Here is a 14,732-nt window from a genome sequence, read left to right as displayed (position 1 = left end):
CAGGGCCGGGCTCTGGCCCGTCCTGTGCCAGGACGGGTCTGGAAGCTCCTCTCTCTGCCAGCATCTCCCAGGGACCTGCAGGGTCCCTCGCCGGTGCAGGATTTGTGCCTGTGACCACTCTGTGTGGCAGGGGTGCCCGGGGGGGCTGTGCTCTGCAGTGGATGTGCTGCGTGGGTGGGGGGGTGCTGCCCCCCACCCCAGGGTGGGGGGCAAAGCCGCTGCCTCCATCCCTGCACCTCACCGCAGCCCCCTCCGATGCATCCTTCCCCAGCGCTGGGAGGCTGCGGGGGCCAGGTGGGCAGCGGGGACTGGGTGCTGTCCTGCCCCTGCCAGGCCCGAGGGTCCCCCAGGAGGGTCTCTGAGGTGGGTGCGGCGGGTGGGAGTTGGGTACCTATTGCCAATGGGATGCGGTCTGGCGCCGAGTGCAGTTGTCTGTAACGTCGGCGCATCGCTCCGGCCATGCCAAGCGCGTAGCTGCCCACCCGGGGCCAGGGCCGACTGCCCCACGGTCCCCCCGCGGCAGAGCCCCTAGCCCGGCATGGGAGCCAGGGGCCGCGCACCTCCTGTCCACACTCCAGCCGGGAGCGGAGAGGAGCTGTGGGGAGAGGGGCAGGATGGGGCTTGTCCCCACAGCCGTGGCATCCCCTGCCAGCACAGGCCAGGCTGCCCTGGCCTCGTGTCTGCCCAAAGCTGGCACAGCTGGCAGCCAGCAGGCAAGAGGACCTGCCCATGAAGGACCCAGTGCATTGGGAACCGACCCTCTTGGAGAAGGGGTTCACCCTCTCTCCACCACCGGGCTGTCAGTGCCTTCCCCCCCGACCCTGGTCATCACCCCAGGGACTGGGGACAAGCACTCACGTCACACGGTTGCTCCTCGGTCCTGCACCATGGCGCTGGGCTCCTGTGGGAGGGAGGAGGGATGTGGATGTCAGGGTGTGGGAGTGCTGCGAGGGAGAGGGGACAAGACAGGGGCTCTGTTGTCCACAGCAGTCATGCCCAGGCACAACCCCACTGAGGCCCCTTCACCTGCAGTACATGTTGAGCAGCGGCTAACTACCTCGTGGTGGCCCTGGCTGGGACCTAAGGGACAAGAGATAGTCCAAGCAACACCAGGGCTCAGTGGCAAACATCCCAGTGAGGTCCCATCATCGCTCTCCTGGGCCCCTGTGTTCTGGAGCATGAGCCTGGCACAGGGTCTGAGACAAGAGCCTGGCATTACAGAGGGGACAGACAAAGAGGAGAAAATCACAGTGTCCCTGGCCTTGTCTTCCATGTGAATCTCCCTGGAGATCAGAGGGGCCATGGCCATCTCCTGAGGTGTGGTGGGCCATGGGAGAAGAGAGGACCTGTTGCCACCTCTCCAGGTCTCCAGAGAAGAGCTGCAGCCCATCCACTCTGTCTGGCGTGACGGCCTTGGGCTGCCCTTCTCCATAAAACAGCTCAAACCTCCAGCCTGGAGGAGCCCAGACCCTTCCAGCCCAGCCAACAGAAAGCAGAGAGACACAATAAACACAGCGTGTTCCTCCTTTTTCCCTTAGCCTACATGTAACTAGGCACTTTTCCCCAGGCTCACCTTGGTAAGGGTGACACCACACCAGGTGCTTTCCCCCAGTCCCCTTCCATGAAAACCATCTTTCCCCAACTGCAGAACCACGTGAGTTAGTGAATGTGTTGGGTGTCTGCCACCACCAATGACAGCATCATTTGCTCAGTGGTAACAGCCCAGAGGCAGTGGCAGAGAGCAAATCCCCCAAATCAGAGGCCAAGCAGATGCTGTCCTTGCCAGTGCTGCCCTGGAGCACTCTAGCACCTCCAGCAAGGTGGTTGGGTAGGAAGGCTGGGAGACACCAGGGTGCTGGGAGCCCCCCAGTCTGGCCAGGGTGGGCTGTTCTCCTCTCTGAGCATAGCCACCACCAGCCTCTCCAGGGCAAGGAAGAACAAACAAGAAACGACCAGTTGGCTTCACCATTTCTAAGACTTCAAGGCAAGAAAGGCTCCTGGAGACATCTGTCCCTGCCTGTACACTGCTGGCCATGTTAAGCCCCAGCACTGCAGTGAAGCTACAGTTTTGGGGAGACCAAGCTATCTGCAGCAGCAGAGTTCCCCCAGGTCAAGAGAAACTGATCCAAATGGATCCCTTGCCTGAGGGGCAGCTGGCAGCAGCTCTGCAGCATCTGTAATGCAAGTCAACCAGTGACCTGCCTTTTCCCTGTAGTGCAGGTACCAGCAGGGTGGGAACTGTCATGATGACTCTGCATGCCCCAGACATTAGAAAATGGGAAAATGCAATCAAAAAAGGTAAGCAGAAAGAGGGTGGGCAGGACAGGGCGGGTTCCATGCTGCAGTCAGCCCAGTGCAAGTCTCAGCTCGCCTGTCCTCACTGCACAGCTCACACCACCACGTTTTGCTGGTTGATCTTGTCGGCAGCAGGATTTGGGGTGCTGTGCCACAACCCTTCAAACCCTCCAGCCCAGGGGACCACAGGGGGACAAGGAAGAGAAGGAACCTACCTGCTGTCCCATGTCCTCCACTCCGGACTGTTTTCTGCTGCTGTCATCTTGTCCCAACTCCTCAACCTGTTCATGCAGACTCAGGCTCCCATGAATATCCGACACTTCATCTGCTGACCCCAGTCCAGTCTCTTCCAGGCAGATGCTGGCTCCTTCCTGCACCAGCTCTCCTGGGATGCTGGGACTCGACCCTCCCAGCAACCGATGGCTCAGGAGCTTCCGCTGGCGGCTCATGCTCCCAGGAGCAGTGCCAGCATCCTGCAGCGAGCCTGCCATGCCGGAACCCTTGCCCACCCATCTGCTGTCACGAGTGCTGGAGCTGACTGGTGTGTTCGGGGCTGGAGTGGTGGAGCGGCTCTGCTCCCCACCCTTGCTGCTCTGCGCACCCTTCTGGACGGCTCCGTTCTGCAGGCCACCCGCGGGGACAGTCCCATTGCGAGCCCGCTCGCGCTGGAGCCGGTCGCTGCTGTGCTCCAGCTCTTCCGTGCTTGGCTCCCGGCTGCCGTCAGGCAGGGGACCATCCTGCTGCTCGTGGAAAGTGGGTTTCTTCCCGATGTGTGTGACACGAAACCTGGAATGGGTGCAGGATGGATCAAAATCCCTTCCCTCCTCTCTCCCAGCTGTATTTCCAGCTTGCCCGCACCTCCAGCCTTGGATCTCCTCTCTTTGTGATGTAGTGGTGCTGATCTCCAACCTTTCAGACCCATTCAATACCACTGACCCCCACCCTAGCCATGCCCCCACTGACTTAACCCCATTTTCCCCTTCATTTTTGGCAAATGAAAGAGGATGAAAATGTCAATCCAGATGTTGGCTGCTGCAGAGCCCGCTAGCAAGATGGGTCACGGCTCTTGGAAATGCTCCAAGATGCAACTTGGATGAAAGGGGCTTGTACAGAAACTCAGGTGTTGATTCAGAAGGTGAAATGCAAACCAGCTAAGCCTGGTGAGGAAGGGATGGCCATGCAGAGCTGCATGGACGTTGCACCCAGTGGCTGATTTCCATCAGAGGAACAAGAGCCAGAGTTTTTGGCAAGCAGTACACGCTGAGTGTCAGGGACAGGGTTCAGCAGAGTGAGCTATATTTGGGTACAGGGATCAAAAGCCAGGAGGAGTTGTTTGGCTCAAATCTGCCAGAGCATGTTGTGCGCCATCCCGTGGAGTGATGGATGGTACCTAGGTGGTTCACCAAGGTTCCACCATGTACCAGGTAACAGCTTAAATCTCCAGGATAGGCAGGAGAACAGCTGCAGAAAGTAGTCTGACATCCACAAAGGGTGTGTTTATAATCAGAGGTGATGCAATATTGCATGTGGGAAGAGGAGAAAAGTTAGGGATCTACCATAACTTTGGGATTTCTGAGGGGTAACACATAGGCAAAGCCTAAAAGTCTGAATTGCAAGTGAGTTGGTTGTGACTAACACTGTGACTCCTCTTCATAAGCAATGCAAGCCACTGCTGGATCAGCAGATGGGAAATCTCTTCCACAGTGAGCTGGAATCCACCAGTCAAAGAACACTGATCCCACCACAGAGACCTCATGCAGCCATGACTCACTCAGCAACCGCTCTCTCTGCGCTTGAGTCACATGCAGAGAAGCTGCAGATGGCCCTGGCTCTGCTGGGGTTCAGCTGTGAGCCAGCATCAGGGCAAAATACAATTTCAGCAGCAAAGTTCAAGCACTGCTGGGGTTGAAAGAAGAACAAGACCCAAAGGTCAAGCACATGGCAGTACAGCTATTCTGAAGGAAGAAGCTGAGAAAAAAAGTCTGAGAGATAAGAACAGATGCCAGAGATGAAGGAGAACACCACCAGAGAGAGAACCAGGCGACAGTCTGTGGACAGTACAGACCCCTCAGCACTGCAGTCAGAAATGCTGCTCATGATTGAAAGGGACAAGAAGGGAAATGTTTCAGTGCCAGGCGAGGTACCCACAGGACTGCTCAAGTCAGGCCAAGCAGCAGCAAATGTGACCTTTCAGGTCTATCCAGATATTTGAGACAAGGCACCAGCACTGAGATTCAGGAAGACCAAACAACATCCCAGTCCCGAAGAGGGATGGGGAGGAGGCACGAGTAGCAGGATCATTTCTTGGTAACGGCATTGAGCAATGTCATCCTGGAAGAGCTGGGAAGAGATTCAAAGAGCAGGCAGGGTTCGGACTGGAGGGGGCACAAGAGGTAATGTAACCAACCTCCAGAAGGTGAGGGGAAAGGCAGGAGAGTGTTGGCTGTCTGCCTAGTCAGCATCGCTGAGGCATTTGATTCAGTAGGACGTGACACGCTGTGGCTGATGGGGCTAAGGACAGGGGGTCAGACACAGACGCTTTGGTGGACAAGCTCTACCACTGACAACAATGGGTTTAGGAAAAGCCCTAAGATAAATCGTAAATCATTCAATAATATAACAGTATAGATCATATAACTCTGATTACTTCAGAAGTATAGAATAATTTAGGTGCAAAAAAGCCCTTGGGAGCTTTCCAGTCCAACCTTCTGCTTGAAAATGGGCCACCTCCCACCCTCAGTCAGGTTGCCCAGGGCCTTGTCCAGTCAGGTTTTGGAAACGTCCAAGGATGGAGATCCCTCCACTCCTCTGGGCCCTGTCCCAGGGCTGCACCACTCTCAGGGGAAAATAGTTTTTCCTTACGTCTTTCCTGTATTTCTCTTGTTGCAGCTTGCAGCCATTGCCTCTTGCCCTTCCCTGTGCATCTCTGAGAGGAATCTAGCTTCATCTTCATTTAAACTCCTCCCACCCCTTTGAGTAGTTTTAGAGAGCAATTAGATTCCCCTTTATATTTCTCCAGGCTAAACAAACCCCTTTCCCTCAACAACTCCTCACATGTCACATGCTCCAGCCCCTGATGACCTTGGTGGACCTTCACTAACCTCACTCCTTTCCACTCCTTTAGCGATGACCAGACTCAGCCAATGAGCTGTAGGTAATAGGAAAGGGGGCTGGACTCTCAACCACTCTGTCCAAGAAAAAAGTAATAGCAAAATAAAAAGAAAGGAACAGACCTGAGGATTGTAACAGAGGAGGTGAGTTAAAGGAGCTTTTGTATGTAGGATCAGCCATGAGTCAAAGTACTTCGTGCAATCAAGATATTCATAGTAAATAAGACACAGCAAGGGCAGTCCCAGAAAAGTCAGCCAGGATCTGAAAAAGCAAAGAGGCCAGCTTGGAAATGAGAACCAGAATTTGGAGGTAGTTTTGTACCTCGTGGACACATAGGCCCCTTATCAGTTGGACCTCACACCAAGGAGATTCAGGAAGTGGAAACTTTTAAAATAAAACCTTGGAGAAATGTAATGACTGTCCCATGGAGAAGGCTGATGTGACACAGGATATTAACAAGGATAAAGAGAGAAAACCAAGATCTGAGGGAAGTTGCCTTTAGGAAAGGAGACCATCTTCTCCAGCACTCAGAGGTAAGTGAAAGGAGGCTGAGAAGAGCATGGACAAAGGACACAGAGGAGTGGATGGAGCTGGGCACCAGCCAGAGAATGAGATAGCCATGAATATGCAACTGTGCAGAGACCTGGCTTACCAAACACCACCACCTAGCACAGCTGACAGCAACAGGCAAAGAGGAAGCCAGAAGCTGTCAGTCTCCAGAAGGTGTGATCTTAGCTGGAGTTCAGCACGAGGAGGTCTGGTGTGTCTCTTCCCTTCACCAGCTCCCCATAAATCTCCCTGTTCATCTTCCTGCTGAGACTCCTCGCTGTGAAAAACCCACACCGCCCTGGTGCCCACTCTGGCTCAACATCACCATGAAAGGACTGTCTCTCTGGACCACAACATGCAGCTTCATCAAGGCTTAGGCCCTGAATGAAGACCTGCTGCAGGGTCTGAGTACAGCAGAGCTTCGTGTCTCACCAGGGTGCTCATCCAGGGACCAGCAGTTGCTCGTCACTCTGCCCCAGTCACCACTGCAGGAGGGAGCTGAGCACTGGAAGACTCTGCTAAAGGTCTTGTACATGTCAAACCTTTCTGATGGGGAATGCAGATTGTACTAAAGATTACTGACTACACAGAGACCACAGGCAGCTCAGGAAGTCCCTTGAGGTGAGACCACGTGGGGAGTGGAAAAGTATTTGTGGGAAGTATCAGGTACACTCCTCTATTCTTATATTCCTGCCATGTCATCTAATTACAGTTATCATTGGAGGCAACGACCTAGAGGAGCACAGCCACTCTTTCATTCTGATGGTGGTGGCTGATAACTTGCACCTGGGACATGCTGTCAACTCCTGCCCCTCCTAATGAGATCCCTAAAACCTGGGGTCACTGCCCCTGCTGGGCAGCAAGAGCCCTGGTTGCACATAGCTGGGACAGCTGGCTTTGAAAGGACGTGGATTTGGGGCTCTGCCCAGCACTGAGTCAGCAGGACAACCCAGGCTTGAGTCACCTTCCCGGAGAAGGAGGGAAGCCACCGGTGCATCATGGCCTGCCGCATGCCACAGGCATTTCCAGGTGCAAGAGGTACCTGGGTCCTCAGAACTCCCAACTGCAGAGCTACTACTGGGGCATCTACATGGGCAAGAGCAAGAAGGTGCCTGGCGTGGGGCAAGTGGGGAAGGGGAAAGGAACAGGAGAACTGAGAAGACTCTCCGTGATGCTTGCTCCATCAGAGCAGATGGGCCATGTCTGGCTAGGTTCATTTAAGTACCTGCCCACTGAGAAGACGGTGGTCTCTCCAGGATGCATCCTGCCTTTGCCATCCTTGGACCGTCCCTGTCGATGCAGCGGGTGCCTCTTCCTCTTGCTGCAGTGGATGCAGGGGGCCTGCGTGGAGCCCAGATGCACCGTGTGGTGATGTGGTGGGCCCCCATCCTGGCTGTTGCGGTGGGGACAAAGGCTGCAATAGAAGGACATGACAGGTCATGTTATCTGGAGGAGACTTCCTAACCCTGGTGCAAGCCCTGAGAAGCAGCAGCTCTGGAGGGGACCTCCTGTGAGGACAGGAATGAGGAAGAGATATTTCCCCTGACAGTGGTGCGAAGCACTCATCACAGCCCTCAGAGGAGCAGGAGTTCTTGTTGGGAAGAGGCTTTATAACAAGCTGGAAAGGGGCTAGCTGCAAAGTCTCCAGACCAAGGTGATACCCAAAGGCTGCTTCTCCCTTACTCTGCAGGAGTCACAAACTGGTATAGCCTTCCCTCACCTGGCCACTGGCACTGGGATGTCCCCTTCATTGTCCCCCAGCATCTCCTTGAGGGCCTCCGCGTTTGCTGAAGAGAGAGGAAAAAGGGAATGCATCAGCCAAAGTGGTCAGCCCATCTTCAGGCCAGCCCTAGGAAATGCTCACCTTCATTTTGGATGATGCATCTCACAATCTTCTCCACAGTGTCCTCGTTCAGCTCCTCCTCTTCATCTGAAAAGACATAATGTGGCACGGAGGGCTGGGAATTGGACAGTCAGCTCACCAGTCCCTCCCCAGGAGCAGCCACGTCAACGGAGAGGTTGGAGAAGCCTCGTGTTCCCCATCATGCTGGGAAGCTCTTGGGGAACACCAGATGCCTCACCCTGGAAAAGAAATGGCTAAAATGTCAGCCCTGTGTGCAGGGAGACGGGGGTTGTGTTGCTCCTTCAGAACTGTGGAGCACCACGAGAAATAAGCGGGGAGCAGATTTGAAACACGTTGAAAGAGGAGGTTTCTTGGGGGAACAGTCCAACCCTAGAGCCCCTGGCTGCAGAATGCTGCGGGTGCTAAAATTCTCCAAGGGTAAATGGGACAAGTTCATAGAAAATAAACCCACTGGGGCCTGTTAAATACAGAAAAACCATCTCTGGCGGAGAAAGCCCCAGAGCTACAGTCTGTTAGAAGTTTAAAAGGGTATGCTGGGGAAACTTGGCTCAGTGTCTGCTCCGTTATGGTATTCATCCCCGGCATTCATCACCACCTGCTTCTGGTGACTGTTGGAGGCAGGAGACTCAGCTGGCTGGACCTTCAGCCCAGTCTGCAGGGTTATATGGTCCTGTGAGCAGGTCTGGTAGGCAGCTCCCTCAAAGAGCACGGTCAGGGGCTGCTGCTGCGCTCCTAGAAGCCACAGAGATGTTTCCCTGGGCTGTGGCAAGTCCAGCAAGCAAAGCCAACCCTGTAAGGTTCAGACGCTGTCTCCATGTCATGTGCAGCCAGGTCACTGAAGCCAGAGGAACATATCCAAGGCCTCCTGGAAGCTCCCGCTGCATCTGCAGGGGAGCTGGGGGAGCAGCGTTTCCCTCCCGTGCACAAGAAGTGACAGCAGGACATGCTAATCCTCCCGGTTGCTGATGGAAGCACAGAGGAGCCAGAGGTGTTATGTAGCACCATTTGGCCATTTTCAGGTAAGGAAGCAGCTGGAGAAACGTTTCTTCTCCATTTCAGCAGAGCCTCATTTAACCACCAAACAACAGAGCTTCCTTGGACTGAGCTCCGGCTTGCACCCACACTAGACGCTGCACTAACTTCCCAATCCTACTACCTGAGAGCCAGTTATGGTGGCCTGAAGTGATGGAAAAAATCCCTAAATGTCCCCTTCCAGTGTGGGGCAGAGATCCCAAGGAAACACCCCTGTTCCTCTGGGCACAACAGGGACTAGAAGAGGACATGACCTTTAGCAGACAGCATGCTGGCCCCATGCCAGACCTCCTAATACCAAAGGGGCAGAGAGACAGCTCATGCCCTGGCTGGAGGATGCTTTCCTTGTAGGGGACGTGGGTTATAATTCAGGCACTGGGTGTTCGGCAGGTCCTATCTGTTCATCAGAATTATCTTTTGGTGATAACGCCACTTTGGGAAGAGATAGATGCTGGTGCCCACCTTCCTGACACCACCAGCCTTTGCAGCCTGCGGAGCCAGCAGATCAGAAGGCTCTCTGGGCTGTACTCCCTGATCCCTGGGGAACACTGTGCTGCTCTCACCTCCCATTCCTTTTTCCCAACACAGCAGCATGTGACAGGTAACCCTCCCACTCCCAGCCTGCATCCCAGAAGCGTGTTTAAGGAGCATCGGTCCGCGCCGGGTGAAAGGCAGTGCCCAAGCCCCCACTGAGCCCCCATCACCCCAGCACTCACTGGCCTGGAGCTCCGCCAGCACGTCTTTGTTATCTGGGTCGAGCTCGTCCCGGAAAGTCCGGCACCGGTAACCCTTCTTCTTCAGGACATGGCAGATCAGGAAACCCACCAGTCCCATGATGAAGAAGACGAGGACAAGGAGGAAGACCATAGACAGGCTGTGCTGGGGGTCTGACTCCCCATCGTCGGTGCTGTTCTGGTCTGACATGCGGATCTAGGAGAACGGGGAAGGCACCTCAGAGACCCCAGTGCTCACCCCCCCGCAAGGCTTCCCATGCCCACCCTCCTTTTTCTCCTCTTCCTCCTGCCCACCTTGGGCAAGAGTCAGCTCCCGGGGTGGGGTGGGCTGCCAAGGGCTCATCTCTCACCCCACAAGGTCCGGCATGGTGGGGGGGCCCCACGGAGGAGAGGGCAGGCTGGAGGTAGCTCGGCACGGTCTCCCAAGGACACCGCCGCTCCGCACGCTCCCGGCAAGAGGCATCCCAAGGGCAGCGCGGCGGCAGCATCCCCGCAGGCCCGCCCGGCCCCGGACTGTGGTGCTCCCCTGTCCCTTGCAGGCTGCTTCCCAAGGGCACCAGTGCTCCGGCCTCCCCCAGGCACTGTGGCGGGCGGCATCACCCCGCGCACCCTTGGGGGAGAACGAGCATCCCCCCCGCGCCGCCGCGCTCCCCCCGCATCCCTCGCTACTCACGGCCGAAGGCCTCCGCCGGCAGCGGCAGGGCGGGCAGGGAGCCGCGGCAGCCGGGGCTGGCGGGGGGCCGAGCCAGCCAGCAGCTCCCGCATCGTCCGCCCGCAAGAACCGAGCTCAGTCCCTCCGCCCCGGCTCCCCTGAGCTTTCCCGGTTCCCTTCCCGGGGGCTCAGAGCTCGGCCGCCCGCTCGCCGGCTCCGCTTCCCGGCGCGGGCAGGGTGTCCCCCGGCTGTCCCCACTGCGGCGACGGTACCTGGGCCTGCGGTCCTCCGCAGCGCTCTCCTCTTCACCTTCACCTGCCTCCTAGCAACCCCGCATCCCCACGGCTGGGGACCGTGGCGAGCATCCTCCGGGCCCCCGGCTCCCGGCTGCCTGCCTTCCTCGGGAAGGAGCCAAGCTGCTTCTGGCTGCCGCGGCAGCCCGCCGCTGTCTGCCAGCGACAGCACCCGCCTGTCCCGACCCCGGAAAAAATCTCTCCGAAGCGGTTTCAGCGGATGAAGGTGCAGGGAGAAGCTCAGGGAAACGCCGGCAGCCGCAGCAAGGAGCAGACAGGAGTGCCGCTCGGGGAAGCCGGCGCTGGCAAGCTGCTGCCCGCCCCGGGGCAAATAACCTCGCCCGCATGTAAGCCAACCCCGATTTCCCCTGGCACCCTCCTTTCCGAAGCTCTCGGCAATTTTTAGAGCAATGAGCCGTGGCGATGGGAGGGCAGAGGGGTGGAAGCAGGTCTCAGCAAGACCAGGACCCGTCCCGCACTGGCATGTGTGGGGGGAAAAGGGTGCAGACACCCACACCGTGATCACAGCATCCAGGAGATGGTGGAAAAGGGGTCCCAAGAGACCTTGAAGCCTGATGCCCTTCCCCAGACCCACTGTCTCTCCCTCCTGCATGAAAAAGGGATGGATAAGCAGTTCAAAATCTCCAGCCATGGCAGTCCCACGACCTCCTTCTCCAACTCCACCACATTATCCTCACTCTGGAAGGCTTCACCCAAATCTCCTTTGCTACTGCAAATTAGGCTTGCCCCTTGCCGTCCTCCACCCACCTGCCAGTTTTCTACCCAGACCTTGAGAAACACAGGCGACCCTTGAAATCCCTCCTACGCCATCTCTACTGCATTGTCTATGTATATAAATATTAATTTGTAGGAGTTATCCCACCACACTCTGTATTGCCATGAGACAACCTGCATCTCCTCCAGGCTTTCAACTACGCAATGATGAGAGCTCCTGTCCCTCTCCGCAAGTGACCAAGAGTCAACTCTCAGGAGCCCAGGAGCTTCCTCCATCACCGCGACTTCAGAAGGCCACTGCATCATAAGTGCCACCCATCTGTCTGCTGTTCTGGCAGGGAGACAGGCCCGAAGATGGACTGACTATGGCAAGAAAAGACCATGGGCAGCAAGACTTCCCGCTCCTGCCATGCATTGCTAGGGCTGCAGGAGAGGAGAAGTCTTCTGATGCTGGACCAACAAGCTGCAACATCATGCAAGCCCCTGCTGATCAAGCCCTTAAAGGCAGTTTATTCCTTGCCCTAGTTTCTTCAAAGCGGGGGACCTCAAGGCCTGAGTTTCTGCAGAGCCCTGAGGGCATGCAGTCATGGTGAGCTTATTCCCATTTTCCTTGTGCCCACGCGCCCACGCACGCTGTCCTGCACAATAAATTGCTCTTTCTCCTCCCAGGCATTCCTGCCCACCCAACGCATTGCTGCACCCTACCTCCCGCTTCCAGCCTTCAACCATGCCTAGCAAAATGAGCCCAGTTGCTCAGCCCTCCCCACTTCAAGGGAAGATTCCCATTTTCCCACAGCATCTGGTGTCAAAGCATTTCCACAACCTGGGGGCACAGGATGGTGCAGCACCCCACCAGGGGACAAACCCTGGCCTCCATGGAGTGAACTAGAATGAGGAGAGGGCTCTGCTACCATGAAGCTGCTCCCACCTGGCTCTGCATCTGGATTATCCCAGTCAACAGTGTTTCCCTTCTTGATGCTCTCCCAAGGGCCCTCAGTCTCCATCCTGCCTCCACCACCCCAGACTCAACATCCCTCCAGGCTGTTCAGTCCTTGTCCCACTTTGAGACCCCATTAGCACTTTAATGGCCAGACCATGAGCCTTGTCCCATGCAACACCTCACAGGTGACCAAGAAAAGACACCACAGCTCCTCTCTGCCCTGAGACCATCCAGCATGGCAGGCATGAATACACACAGCTGAGCTCTCCCTTCCAAACAGGCTGGTCATGTCCATCCTGGCCAGTGGGGACAGTCCCCGCATGGGGCTAAGCCCCACACCATGCCAGAGAGGTGCAAACATGGCTGTGGGCTGGATACTCATGGCATGTCCAGAGGCTGAGCTCTCTATCCTCTGTTCTCTCCTGACCCCATCCCAGCTCCTGTCCCCATCCTGTGTGACCCCACCAGCCAAGACAGCACAAGCTGAGACACAGCAGCAATCCAGTCACAGCCATGGGACAGGCAGCTGCCTGCTTGCTGCCTGCCCACTGCACTCACCACTGCCATCCTTCTGCCCTTCCTCCCCAAATCACCTGCTCAGGGCTCCCCAGAGGGCGCAGGCATGAATCCCGGGGGTGTTTGGAGGCTTTGGTGCCTCTTGTGACATTGCCTGGGAGCCCTTAAATTTTAAGCCACTGGGTCAAGAGGTGGGAGGGAGAGGACAGGGCAGCTGAGGAGAGGGTGGAGGGACAGCACTGTCCCCCAATTGCCCCGTCCCACGGCCAGCTCTGGTCCCAGCGTATTGCCACGTTACCTCTCGTCCGCTCTCTTCCCGCGCCTCCTCCACAGCCATTATGACAGACGTCACCCTGTGAACAATGTGAACGCACCCGCTCGGGGGATCGTCCGCCCCAGCCCCGCTGGTTGTCCACGTGGCAGCTAAACAGGCCAGATTGCCCGGCTCTGGCAATCCTGTGGGCAGGCTCCTCCTGGGGTCTCCACTACGATGCTCAGCCTGAAAATTGCCATCATCATCTCTGCAAAAATGCTACATCCCATTGTGTCAAACATCTCCTTGAATCTTAAGCCCTTATTTAAGTTTTTCAAACATCCCCAGCAAGCTAATGGCCTTTAAACCACAGCATGGTTTTGGTCTCTGAGAACAAAGAGCATCTAAAAATATCCCTCTCCGATGCTTTCTTTGCACTGGTCCAAGACCTGTGAAGATGCCTGGAGCAGTGACTAGCTTCCAGAGAGCAAGCTCAGCTGGCAAAACAATCCTCACTGGAGGCAAGGACGTGTTTCTCCCCTCCTCGCCCCCTTCCCCCAGCCAGACAGCTCGGCTGTGCCACTCAGGTGGCTCGGTGGCCCCAGCCGGACGCTATCTGGTGGCAGCACCTTGTGGAGCGGCGACTGGGCTATCGTCATGCTGAGTGAGCAGCCCCACTGAGACGTCAGCATGTTCCACGCATTTGCTGCTACACCCTTGTTGTTCAGCATATTTAAAGCCTACTTATTTAAGATGGTGGGTGCTGGGCTTAGTGCTCACTGAGCCAAGGATTGCAGCTCTGAGCATCCCCCACCACAGTTGTGCCCTGTGGGGTCACAGCCAGAGGGTCCCAGAGTCCCCCAGAGCATCTTTGTTCCATGCTCAGGAGCCAGCACCCTAAAGGGAAACACACACAAGGAGCGGCACAGAGGGAGCAGCATCCCCACAGTAAGTGGCAGAGCCAGCCAGAAGCACCATTTAATAATTTAACAATCCCATAGTTTAATCGACCCTTGACACTAGTTTTCTCACCTGCTTGCAGCCAGCACAAAATCCCACGCCATCCTGCCGTCGCCTTGCCGCTCCGCCAGCCCCATCCTGCGCACCCCGGGCCATGCACGCGTGAAGCTCCCCTTGCTGCATGCCGAGGGGTTTCCCTCCCGCACGTTTATTACCCAGCACCAAAATCCTGTCGCTGAGAAGCTGGGGAACATCCCAGTGCCAGTCTGCTGTGGTGTCCATCCTTAGCCAGCTCTTGGTGTGCCCCCTGGGGGTCCTGGCCTTTTGTCTGCTCCTCTCCGAGGCCCCATTTTATCGCAGGTGGTTCAGGCAGTCTGTCTGCCTCCAGCAAAGCATCTTTCGCCCCCAACCTCCTGCCCGCAGGAAGCGATTGGGCAGAGACCGGCCAGACCAAGTCCTTGCCAAGCGTCGATTTCGGCTAATTTGTTTTCTGAGCCTTTGGGCAAGGCTACCTGCTCCTTTCATCCTTTCTTCGTTTCAGCCCACAGGGAACAGTTTTTTACCACCAGCGTCACTCGTGGCCCAGCCCCATCCCTCGCCAGCTCCAGGTGAGGTTCAGAGTTTTTCCCCCGTTCTGCATGGCTGCTTTTTTGTACACGGAGTTTTTCCGCCCAGCTTTTGTCCTCCACCTGCCTGGTGGTGCCTCCCTGTCCCCATTCCCTGCCAACCCCTGTGGCTTATATTTGAAGGCTGCCAGTGGTCAGGAGGACCTGCACCCTGGCACGGTGGGACCTGGGA

At 56.5% G+C, this 14,732-nt stretch overlaps 1 protein-coding gene across 7 annotated transcripts; it reads right to left on the bottom strand.

The window, feature by feature from the left end:
• Positions 1-217: 217 nt before the first annotated feature.
• RELL2 (RELT like 2) lies at positions 218-14,418 on the bottom strand. 7 transcript variants are annotated; one of them, XM_074883818.1, is made up of 8 exons: positions 14,007-14,399; positions 9,568-9,781; positions 7,820-7,885; positions 7,676-7,742; positions 7,181-7,369; positions 2,511-3,081; positions 859-901; positions 218-595 (listed from the first exon to the last, which is right to left on the bottom strand). In XM_074883818.1, exons 1-7 carry the CDS (start codon positions 14,214-14,216, stop codon positions 860-862), a joined length of 1,359 nt encoding a protein of 452 aa, XP_074739919.1. In that variant the 5' UTR covers positions 14,217-14,399; the 3' UTR covers positions 218-595; position 859. The 7 variants fall into 7 exon arrangements, with proteins under 7 accessions (XP_074739919.1, XP_074739921.1, XP_074739922.1 ...); XM_074883820.1 differs by lacking the exon at positions 14,007-14,399 and adding an exon at positions 13,020-13,579; XM_074883821.1 differs by lacking the exon at positions 14,007-14,399 and adding an exon at positions 10,510-11,943.
• Between the last annotated feature and the right edge of the window lie 314 nt (positions 14,419-14,732).

The sequence above is a fragment of the Strix uralensis genome, chromosome 14 (assembly GCF_047716275.1).
Source record: "Strix uralensis isolate ZFMK-TIS-50842 chromosome 14, bStrUra1, whole genome shotgun sequence".
Taxonomy (NCBI): Eukaryota; Metazoa; Chordata; class Aves; order Strigiformes; family Strigidae; genus Strix; species Strix uralensis.
This window is presented reverse-complemented; position numbering and strand designations above follow the sequence as displayed.